At 46.6% G+C, this 25,312-nt stretch overlaps 2 protein-coding genes across 4 annotated transcripts in view; one reads left to right on the top strand and one right to left on the bottom strand.

Annotated features, from left to right (window-relative positions):
- LOC139765523 (uncharacterized) overlaps window positions 1-2,643 on the bottom strand; it is a 67,110-nt gene extending 64,467 nt beyond the window's left edge. The window contains exon 1 of the mRNA XM_071693030.1: window positions 2,426-2,643. The gene's annotated coding sequence lies outside the window, so the exon portion shown is untranslated. The remainder of the gene's footprint in view (window positions 1-2,425) is intronic.
- The window catches only part of LOC139765522 (uncharacterized), a 70,028-nt gene that overhangs the window by 23,489 nt on the left and 21,227 nt on the right, over window positions 1-25,312 (top strand). Inside the window, exons 1-5 of one of the 3 annotated variants that reach the window (XM_071693026.1) lie at window positions 12,851-14,114; window positions 15,284-15,380; window positions 17,159-17,359; window positions 17,994-18,161; window positions 18,779-18,934. In XM_071693026.1, the coding sequence (XP_071549127.1) occupies window positions 14,098-14,114; window positions 15,284-15,380; window positions 17,159-17,359; window positions 17,994-18,161; window positions 18,779-18,934 (639 nt within the window). In that variant the 5' untranslated portion in view covers window positions 12,851-14,097. Of the gene's footprint in view, window positions 1-12,850; window positions 14,115-15,283; window positions 15,381-15,487; window positions 15,508-17,158; window positions 17,360-17,993; window positions 18,162-18,778; window positions 18,935-25,312 lie in introns of those variants that run through there. The other 2 variants (XM_071693027.1, XM_071693028.1) reach the window with 2 other exon arrangements.

Below are 25,312 nucleotides of genomic sequence, written 5' to 3'. Positions count from 1 at the left end.
CTCGACTATTCATCGCATCGCCCCTTTTCGCGCCATTGTCCTTTTCTTCTGCACTCTCTCTCTCTCCCTCTCCCACACTCTCCCTGCCCCTCTCTCTCTCTCGATGGCTCCCTAATTGTCCTGGGATTGGGCCATTAACGCCAGCATAGGGGCATGTTTTTATACCTCTTTTAAACACCCCGTTTTCTTTAAACACCCCGTTTTCTCTCCTTTTTGTTGATGTTGTCGTCACGTTTTTGGGGACAACTATCTGTCTTTTGTGCTTCCATCAGAGTGGCTGTGGTCTTTGTCTGGTGGTCCGGTTCTCACCTCCTGCGCGTCAGTGGACCACCTCGCTGTGGTCTGTGTGGCAGCAAGGGGAAAGATCTGGCCCGGGGTGGCTTTTGTCGTAAAACTTACGACAATGTGTCGCGTAGTAAGTTTACACCAGCCGGGGTGGGAGGGGGGTGGACGGTACGATTAATGGACCAGGATGACGTAACCATTACGTCAGACGGGGGGTGTCCACTCATGCTGTTGTTCGTACTTTCTCCAGTTTTCCTTGTTAACTTCTATCATTTCTTTCATCGAGCAGTTCTTCAGTTCCTCCGGTTCGTTCTCTTCCTTCTTACATTTCTTCTTTCTTTGTTTCAGGTTTTCGTTTTTATTGTTGTTGTCCTTTCTACTCCTTGTCCCCCTACTCCACCTTGAACCATCTACAATAATTACCAATTTGCATAGTAATGGGGGGGGTCTCCATTCGGTGCCCCCCCCCCCCTCTCGTCTCTTGAAGGTCCTCTACTACCTTACAACCTGTTACGTTCGTGCCCTGCATCAACCATGTCCTCCAGTCATCTTCGTCCGCCACTATTGTGGCCGACCCAACCTGACTGTGGCAGGCCTCTCATTACTGCTTTCCATCATATCCTCCACACATACTCGAGCCAGAGAGGTGCATACATACCAGCCCCCCCTTTGCTCTCCCATCACCCTTTCCCTTACCCCCCTTGAGTGTCTCTTGTTCGCCTCTTCCCCTTCCCTCCAAAGTGCCCCTTTTATTGGACTGTGAGAGCCGAAGTGTTTGCGTTACCATTGTTAATATTATTGTCGGTATTACATTGGCAATAACATATTTATCATCATTAGTGGTGGTGGTAGTAATGGTGGTAGTAGTAGTAGTAGTAGTAGTAGTAGTAGTAATGGTAGTAGTAGTAGTTTTCTAATCCACTGGACGAAGTTTAAGGGCAGACTTAGGAAATCTGAAATTGTACGTGAAAGTGTCGCAACCCAGGGGTCGCGAGGAGCTCTGGGTGGGAACTACTGGACAAACACCTTCAGAACATCTTACTTGGACGAAACTTGATGAAGACAAACACCAGCAACACAAACACAGACAAATACCTTCCTCAGACATAACCGCTGGACAATACTTCTCCTGGACAGAGCCCCATCAAGATGGAGACTTCGCAAGGGCAAATACGGACGATAACGAAACTGGACCAAATCTCTCGCGGACCAGAAGTTCTGCTGGACAAAACGTCTTGGACAGAAATCTCCATCAAGATGTATCTCGAATCTGAACAAGGACGACCATCAATAAAAACAGGGGAAAAAAAAAAGATAATAAAATCCTGGACAAAACCGCTGGTCGGTCAAAACACACCTGACGAGATGAAACTTAAGGAGAGCGAACTTGATTCAGACTTGGACAAAACTCGACCCAGCACAAAAGGACGAATGAGAGAGAGAGAGAGAGAGAGAGAGAGAGAGAGAGAGAGAGAGAGAGAGAGAGAGAGAGAGAGTTTACCTGCTTGCCTACGACTGAGATTTCGACAACAGAATGAACAGTTGATCCAAGGATTCACCAGGTTCATCTCTCTTTCTCTCTCTCTCTTCTTCTTCCGTACACGTCACACATGTTCCTCACAATCTCTCTCTCTCTCTCTCTCTCTCTCTCTCTCTCTCTCTCTCTCTCTCTCTCTCTCTTCTCTCTCGTCGTGGAAGTCCTCATGATCACACCACTCATCTATGTGGCTTGGAGGGATGCGGGGCGGCGGGTCAAGGTGGTATTGTGACCTCGTAAAAAAAAAAAAAAAAAAAAAGAAAAAAGTTTGCTTTCTGAAGACGGCAGGTCAGACGGACGGACGGACAGAGAGGGGTATTGTTTAGGGCGCGTCCAGATCCGCGGGGGGCAACATGATCCACCCTAACCCCCCCACAACCAACCCTTCTTCATGTATATATACCCCCACCCCTCTCTCGAGACTACTGCTTTCTTCCCTCCATCTCTCTTTCTCTCTTCTTCATTCTACCGCTACTACTACTCCCGCCACGACCACTACTATTACTACCAGTACTTCTACTATCTACCACCACCATCACTACAACAATTATTACTATTACTACAACTACTACTACTACTACTACTTTATTCATCCCTACTCACTTTACAGCCTCCTCCCATTCCCCCTCTTCGTGCCTCTCACTTCTTCTGACACTTGTTGATAAGTGGCTGAGAGCGACCAATGAGGGGACTTGTTACGGATATCGTCCAGTGAGGAGTGTCGTCTCTAACACTGACCAATTAGAACCGTTGCAGAGGGCACTGACCAATATGAGCCCTTGTACCATGCGGTGACCAATGAGGGGCCTCGTTGCATTCGGTCTGTGGGTTATACGACTATCTTCAACCCCTATGATTATAGCCAGTGAATCATCGTAATAAACAAAGATTAATGGATGAATAATGATGAAAGAAAAGGGGAAAAGTGAGAGACAGAAAAAAGGTATATAAAAAGAAAGTAACACATTATGAAATATGAATTAAGAAGCGGTTCATCATCTTCATAGACAGATAACCAGGTCCACGATCAAATCTGTGTGAATGAGATATACCTGAGGAAGACAAAGATATACCTGAGGAAGACATAGAGATGAAGACGAAGAACAATGAGCAATCGGAATACATGAAGGATCGTAACTCCCAATATATACAAAAGAAAAAAAAAATCTGAAGCAAGAGAGTCGACCTCCACAATGTGAACAATATGATCTCTCTCTCTCTCTCTCTCTCTCTCTCTCTCTCTCTCTCTCTCTCTCTCTCTCTCTCTCTCTCTCTCTCTAAGTCTGACAGATCGCAAAATAATTCGGTTGCTCTACGCTGCCACGAGTGGAGACAAGCCCACAGCCACACAATTCCAGCTTCGAGAGTCTGCTGTTACCAGTCACAAAACCAGGATTAATCCCTGTGAAAATTGTTCTCTTTGTATCCCATGACCTCGTACTGGGATTTTCAACTGCCAGAGAGAAAAAGAGATTTAAAAAAAAAAAAAAAAAACGGAAGAGTTGAGTATATGCAGATATCAGGGAGGCGAGTAAGTAACCATACAACCAACCCGTGAACAAAAAAGCACCCTGAGGCCAAGTTCTCGGGCCCCGAGACCCGAGAATCCCCATATTCTAATCTCAAAATCCAATTAAAGGCTCAAATCGTTCTGGTAACCCGAGCGTCGGAGAGGCTCCCATCCCCCCTCGCCCTCGGTGGAGTTACCCCCCACTCCATTGTCTTAGTTACGCGGGGTTCGAGTCCTCTCCCCTCCCTCTCTCCAAGAACACCCTACAAAAGAGATTAAATAACTCCCAATTGTCAGCGGCTTTGTGAACGACCAGCGACTGCCCGATTGTTCCATAGGGAAGGGGGTCCTCCTCCTCCTCCTCCGCCTCTTGGGGTCATCTTCGGACGCGCGTTCTGGTGGCCGCTGCGTTCAAGAAATGGCCATCAAATATTTTTGTAGTTTTTTTCTTTTTTCTTGGGGGGGTCTTCTGGCAAGATGCTGGTGGTGCTTTAGGAGGGTATGTGGTGGAGGGTACGTGGTGGAGGGCACGTGGTGGAGGGAAGGCCGATCATCAAAGCCTGCATTGCTCTTTTGAGTCGACGTTCGACCGTCTTTTCCATCTCCGTCGAGGGTCGTGTGAGCGGTGGCCTTCTTGCCTGTCTCAAGGCGGCGCCCTTGGCGGCAGCGACGTCGTGGCAGCCTTAGCCTCCACTTCTGCCAGGGTGGACGTGCTGGTGGAGGGCACCTAGAGTGGAGGGGATGATGATCAAGAGTTAGTCACCACCCCTCCACGACCCTCCTCCTCCTCCCTCCTCCCCAACCACCGGCTGGGCGGGCAAGGGGGCGACTGTCTGGCGCCACCGCCGATGGAACAGGTGCACCCATTGTGATGACGCGCACACGTGTGTGGCTACGGCCGGTGCACACACGCACACGTGTGGGGGTTACGGCCGGTGCACACACGCACACGTATGGGGTTACGGCCGGTGCACACACACACACACACACACACACACACACACACACACACACACGTGAGGGGTTAAGGCCGGAGCACATGCAAAGGGTTACGAAGTGTACACGCGCACACACGTGTCTTCCTGTGTCTCCATGTGTAGTGATGGGTCCTTACACAAACGTGTGTGTGTGTGTGTGTGTGTGTGTGTGTGTGTGTAGATTTAGGCACGCACGTGGGCTACGCATGTCGGTCTACACGTGCACACAAAATCAAGTCGTACAGGTGCCCATTATATGTGCTGGGGTTGGGGTGGGGTGGGGAAGGGGGAGTCGAACATGGGTCCTCAACACAATGAGCGAGGGAACACAAGCTGGTCAGACGGAATGGCGCAGAAGATGGCTGAATCGCGTGGTAGAATAGATACGGGAGATGTGGTAGACAAGGTACGGGAGATGTGGTAGACAAGGTACTGGAGACGTGTAGGTGAGTAGTAGTGCGTAGATGGAAGGCGTATTCGTGTGCAGAGGACCCTCTCACACTCCCTCAACCTGTGGCCTCCCACAGGACACGAAACATGGGTAGTCTTGTGTTTCTTGTGTAGACGAAGCCGTGATGGCTGCACGCTAACGACCCAACCATCGTTGACCACACCTCTCCCGGCAACGTACCACCCGTCACCACCATCGTCGTCATCATCATCATCGTCGTCACCACCATCAACCACACCCAAGGTGGTCGTCATGCACGTCAGCCTTGCTCCCGGAGGTCCCCTGTCCCACCCAGCCACCACAACTGTCTCACTATGACCCCAGCATGATCCTCCCACCCCCACACCTCTCACTCCAGCAAGGCATCCTCGGTGCTCACAATGAACGATGATATAAGTGGAGGGAACACGTCAGCACCGCTATCATATCCTACAGCTATCATTTCTTCATTTCTTTTTTTCTTCTTCGTAGACACGAGACATTTGGACTCCAGCACCTGACCTCCTGAAGATCTACACATCTTTCGTTCTTCCCAGACTCACCTATGATGCCTCCTCCTCCCCCTCCCCCGGCCTGGTCTTCCTCCCTATCCACCACACAACAGGGAATACTAGAATAAGTACAGAGAAGAGCACGCATGATCATTCCCTGTCACTCTCACACCGCCAGTCACAAGGTTCTAAAGACACTGGTCCTCTTAACTCTCACCAACCATCACCTGGACCACATCTGACGTTTCGGGAAGGAGCTAATGCACCATCCATCCCCACCACCGTCGTCACCTTCCTGGAGATCCCTCGTCCCCAGGGTTGCAGTTCGACACCACAACCACATCGAGACTATCCCAGCTGGTACAGACCGTTACAAGAACAGCCCCAACCCAACAACTGTGAATGTCTTAAACGACCATTTGCTTCTAGTGTTGTGTACAGACTGTATAACACCCCCACCCCCCACACCTTGCTATTGCCTCTGGTGTACGTATTTTTCTGTAGTTTATGTTTTTGTATATTTGGTATAGCTGCAGTGAATACAGTATAAGATACAATAATACTAATACTAATACTAATAATAATAGCTATCATCTTCATCTAATCACCAGTGAAAGGGGATCACAGACAATCTGGTATATAACTAGAAGTCAGGAGTTAGAATCAGATCCTACAAACCATGAGTTAGAAGGAAGGCAACAACGTGTGAACATCCTGAACACTTGTGCACTGTCTTGAGGCCGCTCAGTGGCCGTCTTGAAGTAACTTATGGCATATTAAACTGTGGATTTTCAGAGGCGCGGATTTACGTAAACTGGTCTGAGTGGCTGCGATTTAGGTAGTGGATTTTTGAGTGGATTAAATTTGAAGATAGATTTTCCAAGATTCTTTTTTATTCTTTTTTTTTAATAGAGGCGAGAATGTATGATATCATTCTTGATGGTGGGTCGAGATACGCCGTAGTGATCTGCTGTTCGGCGATTTTGACGGTAATTCATACAGTTTTGGGAGATTTTTTTAAAGATGGGTGGATCTCTGAGACTGATGTTGCTTCGACTTGGTTCTTATCAAATGGTCGTGAAATTTGATGTCATTTTCCCGCTTAGAGGGACAGACAGACAGACTACTGACCTAGGACATGGTTGATACAGACACCATACTTGACTTTAGGTAGCAGTAAGATGGTAGAGAATATTCAAGAGGCGTGGACCCCATGAATATAGAACTTCCTACACCATACAGTACAAATAGGTAATAGACACACACACACACACACACACACACACACACGACGCACGTATTAAAAAAAGAGGACATTAAAGCAGCTAATAAGGCAACAGACACGCAAATTCGGGAAATAAGACAGAAATCAAAGATACCAAAAACTAAGTCGCAAGACCTCACATATCACATAAAAAATTCATATTCATCAATAAATCCAAGGAGGAAACGCACATACGTTTGTAGAGACGTATGCAAAAACAACAAAAAAAATAATAAGGAACAAAGACACAAAACCCCGAATGTAATACAGAGAACCAAAAACCTAAAACATAAAAACATAAAATCAATTGAATACTTGTACAACAAAGAACAAGGACATCACAATCTCAGCTCTGAATCATTCTACTTTAACACATGTTCACCTCAACATTCTCAGCTCAACACTATCCCAGCTTAAGACAATCTTAGCTCAACACTATCCCAGCTTAAGACAATCTCAGCTCAACACTATCCCAGCTTAAGACAATCTTAGCTCAACACTATCCCAGCTTAAGACAATCTTAGCTCAACACTATCCCAGCTTAAGACAATCTTAGCTCAACACCATCCCAGCTTAAGACAATCTTAGCTCAACACTATCCCAGCTTAAGACAATCTTAGCTCAACACCATCCCAGCTTAAGACAATCTCAGCTCAACACTATCCCAGCTTAAGACAATCTTAGCTCAACACCATCCCAGCTTAAGACAATCTTAGCTCAACACTATCCCAGCTTAAGACAATCTTAGCTCAACACTATCCCAGCTTAAGACAATCTTAGCTCAACACTATCCCAGCTTAAGACAATCTCAGCTCAACACTATCCCAGCTTAAGACAATCTTAGCTCAACACCATCCCAGCTTAAGACAATCTCAGCTTAACACTATCCCAGCTTAAGACAATCTTAGCTCAACACTATCCCAGCTTAAGACAATCTTAGCTCAACACTATCCCAGCTTAAGACAATCTTAGCTCAACACTATCCCAGCTTAAGACAATCTCAGCTCAACACTATCCCAGCTTAAGACAATCTTAGCTCAACACTATCCCAGCTTAAGACAATCTCAGCTCAACACTATCCCAGCTTAAGACAATCTCAGCTCAACACTATCCCAGCTTAAGACAATCTCAGCTCAACACTATCCCAGCTTAAGACAATCTTAGCTCAACACTATCCCAGCTTAAGACAATCTCAGCTTAACGCTATCCCAGCTTCACATAATCTCAGCTCAGCTTTTTCACCACGAGACGCTCTCACTCCCAACACCTTCTCAGCAGAGCACGACAAACAATAAACAAACACAATGTAGCAAAGACAGTCGACTCCCTCCCCCCCAGTGGCTCAAGACATTCCCAGGACCCACAACCCCACTGGCAAATACACAAACAGAAACAAAGACACTGGAACAAGGACACCCAACTTTCCCAAAGGCCTCTCACCCCCCCCCCCCCCCATAACATTCTCAGCGTAACATTAAATCACTATGAACACTTCACTGCATTATGCAAATCGGCCATCAATCATGGCCAACAATTTGTACACTCTTCACATGTAGAGTGTGTATGTGTGTGTGTGTGTGTGTGTGTGTGTGTGTGTGTGTGTGTGTGTGTGTGTGTGTGTGTGTGTTTACTGAGTAATTAGGGAAATTAGTACAGTGCAACAAGTATGGGTAAGTAATGTGCTAACATGGATGTACGAAGGGATGTTTCGTAAGCACGTACGCACACACACACACACACACACACACACACACACACACACACACACACACACACACACACACACACACCCACCCTGGGAACCCGTCAATTGGCTCAACTGTGGTCGTGTTCTCCTGGACGACATTCTTAAAGTGGGGGGTTCAGTGTAGCCAGAGGTTGGCTGGGAGAGGAGAGGAGAGGAGAGGAGAGAAGAGAAAAGAAGAGGAGAGGAGGAGTTCTAGTTACTGGGTTCAAACTAGTGAGTGAGTGAGTGAGTGAGTGAGTGAGTGAGTGAGTGAGTGTGTGTGTGTGTGTGTGTGTGTGTGTGTGTGTGTGTGTGTGTGTGTGTGTGTGTGTGTGTGTGTTGTTTCGTCAACGATCTACATGAAACCAACGCTGGAGTTCGTCTAGGTCCCTTTGTAAGTTGATAGAGTCCACCTTATTCGTACTTCGTGACTTAGGCATCATCTGCAAACAAATTCCGATACGAGTCCAGTCTTGGTATAAGCAAGTTCCTGTAACGTATGTCCTTTCCTCCCTTCCACTAAAGTAATCTTCCATTCGTGGAACTAATCTCCCCATTATTCCCGCCAGAAGATCCATCTTCTTTACGACCAGATTTGTGTGTGGTAGTGTCAAACGCTTTCTGGCATTCCACCAACACGCAGTCCGCACATCCTTCTCTTGTCTGATACAGAGCTCACTCTCTCTTAGAAATCTAAAATGTTTGTTATGCTCGACATCCTCTGCATGATTCCATTCTATCTCTGCCTCAGGTAGTTTCTCCTCTGGAGATCATCATCCACTTGCTTTCTATACTTTCCAACATCTTCCATGTAACAGTCGTCATGAGACCAGTCTGTACTTTCAAAGCAATTTCCCAAACTCCTTTTTCTCTTAAAGGCGGACAGCTCGTTCGCTCTCGTCCACTCCCCGTCCCCGCCACGTCCACTGACGTATATATTGAGCAACGTTTCCAACAGTCTATCAAGCTTATCTGCACACTTTCTCACAGCTTATACCGAGGGATGCCATCAGGACCGCGAGCCTTATATGGGTCAAGGTCCTTCGGTCGTCTGCTAATGTTTTTGTCTCTCAACTTCCAAGTCTTGTCCAAGACCTCCTTGCAAATCCACCTCACTGGTGCTGGGGCGATGGTGTCTCCTGCTGTCAAAACACTCCTTAAGGTGTCATTCAGCTCCTTGCACATCCTTACATCATCCTCTACAACTTTTTCCCCTCTGAATTCCTCAGTTTGAATAGCTGCTCTTTAACTGACAGCTCAAACCTGATGATTTCAAGGAAACGTTTTCGAATATCTTGTCCACAATATTCCTAGTAACTGTGTTCCTCCTCTTTTTTCATTTGACGTCCATATGAACCACAAATCTCTCTAACCTTCTCTATTTGCAGCTAAAGGTACCCCTGTGCTCAAGTCTTTCCTTCATTCTAGATTTAACAGAACCATCCATGATGATCCACGCAACTTCACTTCCCAACTTACATTCACGCGGAACATTATCACCCCGTGTGTGTAGTTTCCACGATTACATTTTCTCAAAGCACTCTGATTTTATCTGTGATAACCTACTGCCCTTAGTCACCAACACAGCCAGACTCGACCATGGCATGAGCACTTCTTTACAGTTGGTGTCACATATTCTGACGTGCTCTGCCTCCATGTTCCTATATGTAAATATAAGATCCCATGTTCTATAAGATGGTGTACCAGTCCCTCTGATTCAAGTGTTCTCAGTAACATTCCGGTACAGGAAACGTTCACCAAACACACTAGAAGGACTTGTGTCTCCATGAATCACTGTCTCCAGGAAATACGTGAACTGTCAAGTCCAATTTCTTTAGAAGTGAAGTACGTGATTTGGTCTACGCCATCCTGAGTCCTCTTTCATTCCTATCCCTGAAGATGTTCTGGCTTGTGAAAATTTTGTAAATGGCTGTATTTCATCGCCATCACAGTACCTATCTTTTCTACAGTTACTCTCTTCCCTTTGTCTAAATATCTGAACAGGTTATCTTCCCCCAACCCCCATCCTGAAACCTCAGGATAGTCATTAGTAAGAGGGGGGACCAAAATCCCCCCCCCCCCTCTTCCTTTATCTTATCTTTCCCTCGTTGCTAACACATCCCTCCCCCACTCTCTCTCTCTCTCTCTCTCTCTCTCTCTCTCTCTCTCTCTCTCTCTCTCTCTCTCTCTGGCTCAGATATTCATCTCTTCTGAATGTCTTGCCTCAGCTACTCCAGCAATATCAGGTGCATATATTTTTCCCTCACTGGATCCTTGAGGTTTTTTTCAGTGCAGCTCTTCTCCAGTCACGTCCAGTTCATCCACGTCCATTCTCTATAACTTTCAACATTCGCATCACTTAATATTCGTAGTCTCTCTGAGGTAGTGGCTGGCCTGTACTCCCCCTCAAGCTTCTAATAACATCTCCCGTGTTTTCTTCACAAGCTTCTAATAACGTCTACTCCCCCTTAAGCTTCTAACAATGTCTCCCGTGTATTCCCCTCAAGCTTCTAACAATGTCTCCCGTGTTTTCCCCTCAAGCTTCTAATCATGTCTCCCGTGATTTTCCCCTTACCAGTATTCTTTTCTCCCCTCCCGTACTGCTCCATGATGATCACATTTAGTGGATACCCCCCCCCCCCCACCTAAACTACTCCTCGTCAGCAAGCGTGTTTATCTAAAGTGCATCCTGGCTGTATGTAACTGCGTAATGAACGCCATCAGGACGGGTCCACCCCCTTAGGTCTCGACCATATCACCTAATTCTAACTCTGTCTCTCTGTCTGTCTCTCTTTCTGTCTCTCTCTCTCTCTCTCTCTCTCTCTCTCTCTCTCTCTCTCTCTCTCTCTCTCTCTCTCTCTCTCTCTCGCCTCAGAAACTGCACCTGGCGTGTGTGTGTGTGTGTGTGTGTGTGTGTGTGTGTGTGTGTGTGTGTGTGTGTGTGTGTGCAGCCTCCCCAAGCAGTTGTCTTCACGTGTCATCCTTCTCCGGTCTTCCCTCCTAAGCTGGGATATGGGGAGGTTTTCTTCTAGCCCTAAAAGTCATAAACGACGTACAAGTCTCTACTTTATAATCAACTGATGGTCTTAGATCATGGGGCAATACACTTGTGTGTGAACGTAAACGCTATATATATGACCCTGTGTGTGTGTGTGTGTGTGTACGTATATATGAACGTGTGTGTGTGTGTGTGTGTGTGTGTGTATATGAACGTGTGTGTGTGTGTGTGTGTGTGTGTGTGTGTGTGGCTGTAGCATGCGGGTGGGTAGTGTTGATATCGACCACCTCCCCGGCAGGAGGCGCTCCTGGGGGTGGCTGGATATTTGGTTGTTTGGTTTGGTCGGCCAGAGTGTCTGTCTGTCACCCACCCCTCCAAGTCAACCTTAAACACCCATGACAAGTTCGAGCAGTACCTCAGCACTTACAAGTATGTCTCAGATGTCTCGTACACGCACTCATGTCTTGAGGAGCCACAGTAAACATAGATTTAGACACTGTCCTCAGTGACAGTCAGGTTTCGACAGAAGGCGTACATTGCCCGTATTGCTATGGCATTGCTTTCAGCTACAAATGTCGGTATATCATTCCGTATGTTAACGATCCAGGAGATAATGTAATTCACCTCATTCGATATATAATGTTTGCCAACGATTTTATGTCCATTACTAGGAGTGATATTAGACTGATCTTATCTCATATATACTGCTTTGATCGAAATCATCAGAGCCCCTGATAATGTGCAATACCTGTGTTCAATCATCTCGTTAACCTTCTCTTTTCTAAGCTAATTAAAGTAAGTTCGTCTTTTATATGATTCGTGTTTGACTCCGGGGATCATCTTGGCAGCTCGACGCTGTACAGTTCTGGCTAATTTTCAATTTGGATGACCAAACCGAACACAATATTCAAGTTGAGGACGAATTATAAATTGTAAGGATGAGTTTCACAAATTCGAAAGCCCCACTCGTGAAACCTAGAATTTTACTCGCATTTTTCAGTGCTTACTTAGCTCTAGGTCACCAGAGATCATTAAACCCTCTTTCTCTTCATCTACCTTCAGCAGCTCAACAGAATTCGTATTGTACTTTGTATTTTCAAGTGCACGTATCATGTTTAGTAAATGAAGAGCAACAAAGGATCAACTTGCACTTGAACTTAAGATAAAAACAGCAGATTCTGACCAAAAGGTCTAGGTTTATGAGACACACTCTCTATACGAAAGACCCAATACGACCCCATCGCTCCCCACAATGAACAAAAAAAAAAAAGAAGAGAAAAACGTATTAGTCACTACATCAGCGCGTCCCCGCCACCTGCCCCTGCTCTGCAAATAACCCTTCGCGTCATATATATATATATATTTTTTTTCCCCACAAAACAATGATTATCTCCTTTCGTAATGACGTGTGACATACATATGTATACGGCGCGAGAGGCCGCGGCCCCTCAGTGCTTGAACCTGCCAACTGTTGATCGCCTGGGTCCCAGGGAGGTGAGGGGGGGGATATGGGGGGAAAACCGGAAGCCCTCGCGTGATTGGTCGGCAGTACGCGGAGGGAAGCAGAAGCCCTCGCGTGATTGGTCGGGCGGGCTGGCGGCGGTTTGGCGCTCGCCGGAGATTGGTCGGCGCGCGTTTCTGGCGGCCGGGCGACAGGTGCGGCCGTCAGCCGCCCGCATCACCACGAGCGGGTGATACCAGACTAAACGGTCACGTGACCGACTCGAACCTTCCGCTCACGTTTCCACCTCGTCTCCTCCGCCGGTGATTATCGGTTTACAGAAGGTGGTTTGGGGGGGAGGGTTTGAAAACTTGGCCCCTTGAAGTGGGCAGATAAACTGGTCCTTATCTCCGCCAGCCACAAGACCCGGTGTTGGGGAGAGGTTGAGGCTGGGCTCCCGGCGGCGCGTCACGCTGATCATCATATCGATGATAACATCTATAACGCAGGAGGCTTTGTGGCGGCGGCGGTGTCGGGTGAGCAGGTCCCCAGCCAGAACAATAGGACGGGAACAATTAGCCAAGTTCTGTGTTGTGCGCTACCGAGGGGGGAGGAGGGACGACGACTTGCGAGGACGACCTGCACACTCCAGTGAGTGGCCAGTGCCCTCCGTGGCCCGTAGGACGACGCTGACGGGATTCTCCGGCAGGTGCCGAAGTGGAGTGTGGAAAGGACGTCCCTCCCCTCGAGAGGGAGTCCAGTGCGTGTGGTGTCCTTTGAGGGGTAGTGAAGGAGCTCTTAAGCAGTGGGTGAAGCAGTGTACGAGGAGGACCCTTGCCCTCCGATCGTGACCTTCTGCGGCCTCTGGGATATCGCAGGACTCCTCCAGCGGCTGCCGAAGGAGTGCGGGGGAAGAGCAGCATGGTCCGTGACCTGAGGGACCCCTCTCCCAACAGCCCTGCCCGACCGCCGCCTGGCCAGCACGTATCACTGTGATCTGCCCTTCGCGGCCTGACAACTGGAGTGGCTGAGGTCGGCGAGGGATCCCTGTGCGAGTGTGTAGAGGCAGTTGCGTGGAGACGTGGAGGACGAGGTAGGTAGCAGCAGGAGATGGAGCAGATTTGACGAGAAGTGCTGGCAATGACGGGTGAAGGAGCAGTCATCACGGCCTGCCATTCACTGAGGCAGGAGGTGGTGTAGGACCCACACACACCACCACCCACCCCTCCTCCCCCGTCTCCAACCCACCCACCCCCCCTCTAACACACACACACAAGGATACGCAAGGACTTTACAATATGTCCTGCCCTCCGCTGGCGACTTCCCACCACCACGACCCCCCCGCGCGACGCTGAGGCACTCCCGCACGACACCTGCCCCTGCTGCTGACGAAGGAGTGGACGTTGTACCCGCCTGGATGATTTATGATATAGTGTAAGTCTGCGTCGTCTGCTGAGCAACAAGTTGATCTGCTCCGGGGGTTATCCCGTGTGTGGGATGATTCCGTGGGATTATCCCGTGTGTGGGATGATTCTGTAGGATTATCCCGTGTGTGTAGGATGATTCTGAAGGATTATCCCGTGTGTGTGGGATGATTCCGGAGGATCATCCCGTGTGTATGTGTGGGATGATTCCGTAGGATTATCCCGTGTGTGGGATGATTCCGGAGGATCATCCCGTGTGTATGTGTGGGATGATCCTGTAGGATTATCCCGTGTGTGGGATGATCCCGGAGGATCATCCCGTGTGTATGTGTGGGATGATTCCGTAGGATCATCTCGTGTGTGGGATGATTCCGGAGGCATATCTCTTATGCGGGATGATTCTCTTGGATTCGATCCTTGAAAATTACCCATCAAAACACCCGAGGAAAAATAGTGATATTCACCATGATGAATATTTCCCCAATACATCTCGATATTTGGTGTCTTGTGTAGAGATTGTGTATCGTGTATATAGACGGCAGGTAAACTCATTCACAAAATTTTCTCGTACGTGAATTAGTGGTTAAGCTAAACCCTGACAAAGTAAAGTTGACAAGGTAAAAAAAAACAAAAAACAAGCAAGCAACAAGAAGGAAATAAGTTATCATGAGGTGTAGTATGTGTGTGTGTGTGTGTGTGTGTGTGTGTAGTGTGTGTGTGTGTGTAGTGTGTGTGTGTGTAGTGTGTGTGTGTGTGTGTGTGTAGTGTGTGTGTGTGTGTGTGTGTGTGTGTGTGTGTGTAGTGTGTGTGTGTAGTGTGTGTGTGTGTGTGTGTGTAGTGTGTGTGTGTGTGTGTGTGTAGTATGTGTGTGTGTGTAGTGTGTGTGTGTGTGTGTGTGTGTGTGTGTGTGTGTGTAGTATGTGTGTGTGTGTGTGTGTGTGTGTGTGTGTGTGTGTGTGTGTGTGTAGTGTGTGTGTGTGTGTGTGTGTAGTGTGTGTGTAGTGTGTGTGTGTGTGAGTGTGTGTGTGTAGTGTGTGTGTGTGTGTAGTGTGTGTGTGTGTGTGTAGTGTGTGTGTGTGTGTGTGTGTGTGTGTGTGTGTGTGTGTGTGTGTGTGTGTGTGTGTGGTGGAGCAGGTACAGTAGGCAACCCCTCACGGCCGCCATCTTGGTCCTCTACAGGAGCGTGCGGGAACTGGTGCCGGTGGTGAGCGGGTGCGTCAAGATGGCGCCGCCTCATCACTTCGATTGGGACATCAATGATTCGAACATCCCAAAGGTAAGAACATCAATGATTCGAACATCCCAAAGGTAAGAACGTCAGTGATTCGAACATCCCAAAGGTAAGAACGTCAGTGACTCGAACATCCCAAAATAAGAACGTCAATGACTCGAACATCCCAAAGGTGTGAACGTCAATCCAGTTTCTATATTGCCAGTTATCTTTTTACGTGGTTCATTTATTGACATCATAAATAACACAATGATATTCATGATGTAGGAATGGCTGGCTGACTGAAAGCCAATTAGAACCTAATTAGTACAAGACTTCATTATGAATGGCTAGTTTCAGCTAATAAATACAAAGTCGCCATTATAAAAGAAAACGGCGCTTGTGTTGTTTAAGCTTAAGGTGGGCGCTTACCGCTGATTGGATTACACCCTATATATATATATATATATATATATATATATATATATATATATATCCCTGGGGATAGGGGAGCAAGAATACTTCCCACGTATTCCCTGAGTGTCGTAGAAGGCGACTAAAAGGGGAGGGAGCGGGGGGCTGGAAATCCTCCCCTCTCGTTTTTTTTTTTTAATTTTCCAAAAGAAGGAACAGAGAATTGGGCCAGGTGAGGGTAGTCCCTCAAAGGCCCAGTCATCTGTTCTTAACGCTACCTCGCTAATGCGGGAAATGGCGAATAGTTTGAAAGAAAAAGAAATATATATATATATATATGTGTGTGTGTGTGTGTGTTCTATTTTCTTTATGCCAATCGTCTGTTGAATGTCTATGACAAATATTACCATCGGTTTTGACAATTTTCAAATGGGGAAAAAAATTCTCTACAAAGGTGGCCGTCTTGGCCAAAGGTAAACAAACGCGGTGATTGGTGTTCGTAAATGACGTATTGATGACGTCATGAAATACTTAAAAAGAGACCCTCTTCAGACATTTGGCGGAGTTTCGAAGACCGCGGAACATTTGGGGGGGTTAGAGAAAACTATACAAAGGCTGTGGAAAAACGCATAAATCACAAAATCCCGCCAAAATAACATACTAAGTCTAACCTGTTCCTTTGCCACCATCTTTTCAACTCCGGGAAGAATTTGAACCAGTCACCCCACAGAAGAAAAAACTCATATAACACGATCGTGATGCCATGAGAGGTGCGAACACACCAATCCTCTTTCATGTACTCCATGACGTTAGCAAATTACGTCACACGCGAGCGCCAATCACAGGGTTTGTTTACTTTCAGTCGAGACGGCCATCTTGGATAAGAAACAAAAGGTCGCTTTTTCCTCCTGATAATTGTCTACATTACAGTGACGCCTGCTGTAGACGTACATTAGCGTTTCCTTTCGCGTGGAATATATCATGATATAGTTTATTTGGTGTAATATCATCAGAGGTATACGTGCCACCCTTAGGTATTACTAGTATGATAATCAAAATGATAGTATTCAGAACAGGATATATAATAATAATAATAATAATAATAATAATAATAATAATCATAATAATAATAATAATAACAATAATAATAATAATAATAATAATAATAATAATAATAATAATAATAATAATTATAATAATAATAATAATAATGAATAATGATAATAATAATAATAATAATAATAATAATAATAATAATAATAATAATAATAATAATTGGCTTTACAGTCAAACTTTCATTAGTATGTTGACTAGTGCTTTCTGGGTACCCTCCCTTCAACCTAAGCTCCCTCCCCCCCTGTATATCCTCCCCATCTCCCCCACTATCTACACGACTAATCGCCCCCTTCCTACTCCTCCGTGCGACGCAGGTGAGCGAGTACGATGTGTTCTGCGACTGGGCGGACGGCCACTGCCGCTTCGTCTACCCGTCGGACCTGGAGGAGGCCAAGCGCCACTCGTCAGGCTGGGCCATGAGGAACACCAACAACCACAATGTGAACATCCTGAAGAAGTCGTGTCTCGGGGTCGTCGTCTGCAGCGTCAGGTGCACCATGGACGGTGGCATGAAGGTGAGGAGGCCTAACCTAACCCATCCCACACAGTCTGTGGGTCTCTGTCTGTGGCAGAAGCTGCCTAGTTGTCGCAGACCCTCCCTCCCTTGTCTGTGTATGTCTGTGGCTGCAGATGTCTAGCTATCTAAAGCTCCCCCCCCCCCTGTCTACGTCTGTCAGTTTATCTGTCTGTGGTTACAGTTGATTATCTATCAATGACCCCCCCCTGTCCATGTCTGTTAGTCTGTCTGTGGCCACATCTACCTGTCTATTGGTGGGGGGAGAAGAGATGGCTGGATAGGCCAAGGAATAGACGTATGGGAAATGAAGGACAGATAAGTAAATGGACAGAAAGCTGATGAAGAGATAGGTGGATGTGTGGATGGACAGATGTGGTGACAGTCTTGCTGTACCTGACACCATCAATAAAGATGCTAGTGTACTCCCGTGTAACCAGCAGTACATGTACTTCACACCTGTACTGTACACCCCCTCAGTAGCCTGTACCGTAACCCTACTGTACACCCCGTCTCCCCCTCAGTAGCCTGTACCGTAACCCCCCTCCGTAACCCGTACCGTCACTTTAACCCCCCTCCCCCACTACCCTCTGTACCATCACTAACTCCCCCCTTCGTACCGTTCCTTCCCGCAGGTACACCTACGGCCGGCCATCTGCGACAAGGCCCGCAAAAAGCAGCAGGGTAAGCCGTGCCCCAACAAGTCGTGTAGCGGCAAACTAGAGGTGCTCCCCTGCCGTGGTCACTGTGGCTACCCCGTCACACACTTCTGGCGTCACACCGACCACGCTATCTTCTTCCAGGTGGGTCGTCACAGGCCGTCACAGGTCAATGATAGGCCATTCGTCACCAGGTCACACTTCCGAGTTACCATAGGTCATTTAGGGTCACAGGTGGGTTAATCGGGTCGTCTCGGGTCACAGGTGGATCTCTCCCCCCTCCCTCCTCAGGTTATCACAGGTCACGGATGGGTCCAGGTCCGTGCTAGACGATCTCTAGAGGTCATAAGGACACTGCTACTGCCAGTGATCATCGCATTAACGTCCGTCGTACGACGTGGCAGGAAAAACAACGTTCTTACCGCCGTAACCATCTCGGAACAAAGGACACTGTCATGAGCACGAGGGGAGGACTGTAGAACTTAGTTTGAGCTTTTTTCAAGTGATTATGGAAGTGACTTCATACAGATGGGGAGGATATAGGAAGAGGGAAAGACGAAAGAAGGGGGGGAAAAAAGAAGAGAATTCCACTGCCTCGCTCTTTGAGGAAGCATATAATAATAATAATAATAATTATAATAATAATAATAATAATAATAATAATAATAATGATAACAATAATGATAATGATAACATCAAAACCAACGTGGCCAAAATCGTTGAATCTCTCCTGACGACCTTCTTTCCTGGCGTTGCCGCAGGCCAAGGGCGTGCACGACCACCCTCGCCCGGAGGCCAAGAGCACGGCCGAGGCCCGGAGAAGCCTGACGGGCCGAGGGCTGGCTCTCCACCACCACCACCACCACCATCACCACCACAGACGACCCCCATCACACCGCCTCCCTCAGGACTCCAAGGTAAGTACACACCCCTTAAATCAATCATCTTTTTACCGTAATTATCATTATGATAATTAACATAATGATGGATCTAATGCTCTATGTATTATCTCCAATGTAAGTGGTATTTACATGTTTTTAAAAGAGTTAGTATACGGCTGCTCGGAGGAGGAGGAGGAGGAGGACATTATTGGAACCTACAGATCGTGATGGCGTCTCACAGTTGGGCTCCGTTTTCTATTCATCTATTGTGTGTTTTGAAATGCAATATCTCTCATCAATATCCTTTATAATGGACTATAATTCTGATTCTAGGTTTAATTCATAAATAATATCTTGATTTGAGTTATTTTTGCATTTTCTTAAAAGCTGCATTTCATTCAATTACGTAATTATATATATATATATATTTATGGGCAAAATTTAATTTTATCTTCAACGCGCGTTTAAAAACATAATTTTCAGTGTAGCCAGACCAGCGATCATACCATACAATAATCCCTCAGTGTAGCCACACTGGGGACCACACCACACAATAATCCTTCACAGTGTAGCCAGACCACACAATAATCCCTCAGTGTAGCCAGACCACACAACAATCCCTCACAGTGTAGCCAGACATAATAATCCCTCACAGTGTAGTCAGGCCACACAATAATCCCTCACAGTTCAGCCAGACCACGCAATAATCCCTCACAGTGTAGCCAGACCACACAGTAATCCCTCACAGTGTAGCCAGACCACACAGTAATCCCTCACAGTGTAGCCAGACCACACAACAATCCCTTACAGTGTAGCCAGACCACACAATAATCCCTGTGTAGCCAGACCACACAATAATCCCTCATGCCCTTTGTAAACAAGGCGTGAAGTGCTTGGGAATCCCCTTTTACGTCGGGTCCTTACTTCGGGGCCCTTGACTTCTGGGGGGATACCTGCGATGGTGGTAGTTGGGGGGGGGGGGGGGGGGGATGGCGGCGATTGTCCTCATGGTAATAGTGGTAGTACTTGTAGCAGAGGTAGTAGTAGTGGTGGTGGTGATTGTGGTAGTAGTCGTAGTAGTATAGTGGTAGTGGTGGTAGTACGAATGGTGGTGATTGTGGTAGCAGTAGTAGTATAGTGGTAGTGGTGATGGTAGTACGAATGGTGGTGATTGTGGTAGTAGTAGTAGTATAGTGGTAGTGGTGGTAGTACGAATGGTGGTGATTGTGGTAGTAGTAGTAGTATAGTGGTAGTGGTGGTAGTACGAATGGTGGTGATTGTGGTAGCAGTAGTAGTATAGTGGTAGTGGTGATGGTAGTACGAATGGTGGTGATTGTGGTAGTAGTAGTAGTATAGTGGTAGTGGTGGTGGTAGTACGAATGGTGGTGATTGCAGTAGCCACGATGGTGGTAGTGGGTCAGACAGGGTGCGAGGGGTTAGGGGGTGAGGGGAGGAGGAGGGGAAGTTTTCTACCCCCCTCCCCCCCCTGCTGTGAGGTAGGTTGAGAATAAGTGATGGTGGTGGGTTACTGCTACTGTTAGCGGCTACTACTGTTACCGTTGTTACTCCTACCTACTGTCATCACTGCTGCTCCTACTGTTACCGTTGCTACTGCTATTACTGTTGCTATTATTACTGCTACTGTTGCGACTACTACTGTTACCGTTGTTACTCCTACCTACTGTCATCACTGCTGCTCCTACTGTTACCGTTGCTACTGCTATTACTGTTGCTATTATTACTGTTACTGTTGCGACTACTACTGTTGCTACTACTACTACTTGCTATTATTATGTACTGTTGCTGACTACTACTGTTACCGTTGTACTCCTACTACTGTCTACTAACTGCTGTTGCTCCTACTGTTGGGAAAAATTTTTTTTGGGTTTTTTTTTTTTTTCCCCCCCCCGGGGTTTTTTTACCCTTTGGAAAAAAATTTTTTTTAAAATGGGGGTTTTTTTATTTTTAAATTTTTTTTTTTAAAAAAAAAAGGGGGGGGTTTTTTTGGGGGGGGGGGGAAAAAAAGGGGGAAATTTTTTTTTTCCCCCCCCCCCTTTTTTTTTAAAAAAAAATTTTTTTCTTACTGTTGCACTAAAAAAAACCCCCCCTTTTTCCCCTTTCCCAAAAATTTTTTTTTTAAAAATTTTTTTTTAATTTTTCCCCCCCCCCCCTTCCTTTTCACCTTTTTTCCCTTTTTTTTTTTTTTTTTTTTTTTTTTTTGGGGGGCCCCCCTTTTTTTTTGGGGGGGGGAAAAAGGGGGGGGGGAAAGGGGGGGGGGGGGGGCCCCCCCCTTTTTTTTTAAATTCCCCTTTTTTGGTTTCCCCTTTAAGTTGGGGGGTTTTTTTAAAACCCCCTTTCCCCCCCCCCGGGCCCCCCTTTTTAAATTTTTTTTTCCCCCAAACCCCCTTTTTTTCCCCTTTCCAAAAAAAACCCCCCCAAAAAAAAAAAAAGGGGGGGGGGGGGGGGGTTTTTAAAAATTTCCTTTTTTTATTGTTTTTTTTTTTTTTTAAAAACCCCCCCCCCTTTTCCCCCCCCCCTTTCCCTTTCCCCCAAACTTTTTTTTTTTCCCTTTTTTTCCCCCTCCCCTTTTCCCCTTTTCCCCCCCCCCCCCCCCCCCCCCCCCCCCCCCTTTTCCCCCCCTTTTTCCCCCCCCCCCTTTTTCCCCCTTCCCCCTTTTTTTTTTTTCCCCCCCTTTTTTCCCCCCCCCTTTTCCCTTTTTTTTTTCCCTTCCCCCCCTCCCTTTACCTTTTTCCCCCAAAGGGCCAAAGGTTTCCTTTTTTTTTCCCCCCCCAAAACATTTTTTTGGGAAATTTTTTTTTTCCCCCCCCCCCCTTTTTTTATTTTTGGGGGAAAAAATTTTTTTTCTTATTTGGGGAATTTTATTTTCCCCCTTTTCCCCCAAGGGGGGGCCCCCCCTTTTTTTTCCCCCCCTATTTTTTTTTTTTTTTTTTTCCCCCTTCACCTTTTTTTTAAAACCTTTTTTTTCCCATTTTTTTTTTTCCCCCCCCCAAATTTTTTTTAAAAGGGGTTTTTTTTTTTGGGGGGGAACTTTTTTTTTTTCCGGGGGGGTTTTTAAACCCCCCCCCCCCTTTTTTTCCCGTTTTTGGGGGGTTTTTTCCCCCCGGGTTTTTTAAAACTTTCCCCCCCCAAAAAAAAAAATTTTTTTTTTTTTGGGGGCCCAAAAATTTTTTTTTTTAAAAAAAAAAAACCCCCCCCTTTTGGGGTTTTTTTTTAAAATTTTTTTTTGGGAAAAAGAATTTTTTTTAAAAAAATTTTTTTTTTTAAAAATTTAAAAAAATTTTTAAAATTTCCCAAAAAAACCCCCCCCTTGGCCCCTTTTACTTTTTTTAAAAAGGGCCAAAAAAAGGGCCCCCCCCAAAACCAAAAATTTCCCAAAATTTCCCCGGAATTCCCCCCCCCTTTTTTCCCCCTTTTTCCTTTTTTTTTTGGGGGGTTTTAAAAATTTTTTTTTCCTTTTTTTTTTTTTTGGGTTTTTTTTTTCTCCCTTTTTTTTGGGGTTTTACTTTTTTTTTTTAAACCCCCCAAAAATTTTTTAAAAAAAAACCCAAAAAAAATTAAAAAAATTTCCTTTCCCCACCAAAAACCCAAAATTTTTTTTGGGAAAACCCTTAAAAAATTGAAAACCCCCCTTTAAAACCCCCCCCAAAAAAAACCCCCCCCCTTTAAGCAACACTAAAGAGAATTATTTACTGAAAGGTTTAAGGGCACCAACAATTATAGAGGACACTTATAAAGTGAGGACAGTCACAAGTGGTGCTTCGCATCTTGTAAGTGGGGGACCTTTCCCAATTAAAACCCTGGGGACTTAAAAGTCTTTTTTCCCGCGTAAAAAAAGTAGAACACCATCAAAACCCCCGACAAACCCTTTAATAGTCACTTAAATTGATTTAACATGACCATGGGGGGGGAAAAAACCAAATAACAAATAAAAAACTTAAAAAGTGACTTCAAAGACACTAAAATTGAGTTTGTAAGTGTATACAAATACGGTTAACTGACACAAACCCCACTTATGAATACATGCTCACAGTAAAGTAAGAACCTACCACTTAACACATATAAGTTCAGTCATATATTACACTGTAAAACCTTCCCCAAGACAGTTATAGGCGGCACTTATAAACACTTGAAACAGCTCATATAAAATGACAGCACTTACTAGAGTTTAGCAACATTACTGACCCATACAGTATGGCACTTAGAAACAGCACGAAACACTTAAAAACACAATAAATACTTAAAAACACAACTCTAAGCACTTACAGTCACATTTAAGTGACACTTACAAATACGCACAAGTGTAAACGGAACTTTTGCAAAGGTGTCCGAGAGCACTTATGGACGGATCTGGGTGGCAGTGGATAGTACTGGGCGGCACTGGGTGGCAGAGGACGGTACGGGGCGGCGGAGGGTGGCGATGGGTGACACTGGGCGGCAATGGTTGGTAGAGGTCGGTACTGGGCGGCGGAGGGCGGCAGTAGACGGTACTGGGCGGCGTGAGTGGCAAAGGGTGGCAGTGGACGGCACAGGGCGGCGGAGGACGGTAACTGACGGCAGTGGGTGGCAGTGGACAGAAGTGGGCGGCGGAGGGTGGCAGTGGACGGGACTTGGGCGGCAGTGGACGGTAGTGGGCGGCAGTGGGTGGCAGTGGACGGTACTTGGGCGGCAGTGGACGGTAGTGGGCGGCAGTGGGTGGCAGTGGACGGTACTTGGGCGGCAGTGGGCGGCGGAGGGCGGCAGTGGGGCGGCCTTAGGAACCCACGATGGGATTTCATTCGTCGGGAATGAAATATAATTACCGACTTCCTCTTGTGGTCGGCGGCCACTCTCCCTGTAAGGGCAGGGAGAGTGGAGGGAGAGCAGAGTAAGAGTGGGCGAGTGTAGGGAGAGGAAAGTGAGAGTGGAGGGGATAGGAGAGTGTGAGTGGAGGGAGAGGAGAGTGAGAATGCAGGGAGGAGAGTGAAAGGAGGGAGAGGAGAGTGAGAGTGGAGGGAGAGGAGAGTGAGAGTGGAGGGAGTGGCGAGTGAGAGTTGAGGGAGAGCGATAACTTACCCAAAGCCAACTGTATTCCACCTGCGACCCACCCAGACAAACCTCGAACCCACCCTGACCTATTTCTACCCAGTACAACTCACCCCAACCCACCCTAGCCCACCACAACATATCCAACCCATCCAAACCCACCACAACACATTCAACCCATCCTAGCCCACCGCAACACACCCTAGCCCACCACAACCCATTCTAGCCCACCACAACCCACCCTAGCCCACAACCCATTCTAGCCCACCACAACCCATTCTAGCCCACCACAACCCATTCTAGCCCACCACAACCCACCCTAGCCCACCACAACCCATTCTAGCCCACCACAACCCATTCTAGCCCACCACAACCCATTCTAGCCCACCACAACCCACCCTAGCCCACCACAACCCACCAGCTAGGGGCCAGACGTCAGGGAGACTCACATTATAATGGATGGTGAGCAACTCGTCGCTTCTGAATTATTTTAGTGGTCAAATATCACACACTCCCTCTTCCCACCCCCCAGCCTCTCACACGGTCACTCTCCCTTCTCCTCTCCCACAGGTCCCTTCTCCTCTCCCAGTGGTCCCTTTTCTGTTGCTCTTCCAGCAGACGCCTCTCCCAGCTCTCTCTCTCTCTCTCTCTCTCTCTCTCTCTCTCTCTCTCTCTCTCTCTCTCTCTCTCTCTCTCTCTCTCTCTCTCTCAGGCTAACAATTCTGGCTGAATTGTGAAGCACATTTTGTATATCTTTATTTTTTCAAGTCCTTACGTCAGCCTCTCTCTCTCTCTCTCTCTCTCTCTCTCTCTCTCTCTCTCTCTCTCTCTCTCTCTCTCTCGCTTAGTTTTTTTTTTCGGGGGGAGGGAAGGAAGCCTGGACCTCTCCCTTAATGCTGGGCATTTAAAAGAGTATTTAAAATGGTTGAACATTTAAAAAAAAAAGATGGCATTTTATTGCTGAACATTTTATGGATGGACAATTAAATTATAACCATTTAAAGGACAGGCATTTAAACCGTGAACGTTTAAAGGATGGACGTTTAAATGGGAAACATTTTAAGGATACGACTTTACAGGATAGATAATGTGTGTGTACAGGATGGGCTTTTAAAGGCACACACAAAAAACGCCATATTTTAGATATACAAAATTTTAAAGGGACTTTAACTCCGTAGTTCCCCCGTACGTACGACACCTGCGTTTTAGGGATGTCTTTATCACTATCATCATGACAGTCACTTTCACCATCATTATCACGGCCTCATCACGGTCCTCACCATCAGCAGCGATCACTTTCCTGTGTTAAGTGCACTACAGTGAATTGTAAGTGCAAATGACTTCAGAAACGCTCTGTTGGGGCACATATGA

The sequence above is a fragment of the Panulirus ornatus genome, chromosome 55, assembly GCF_036320965.1.
Source record: "Panulirus ornatus isolate Po-2019 chromosome 55, ASM3632096v1, whole genome shotgun sequence".
NCBI classification, from domain to species: Eukaryota; Metazoa; Arthropoda; class Malacostraca; order Decapoda; family Palinuridae; genus Panulirus; species Panulirus ornatus.
This window is presented reverse-complemented; position numbering and strand designations above follow the sequence as displayed.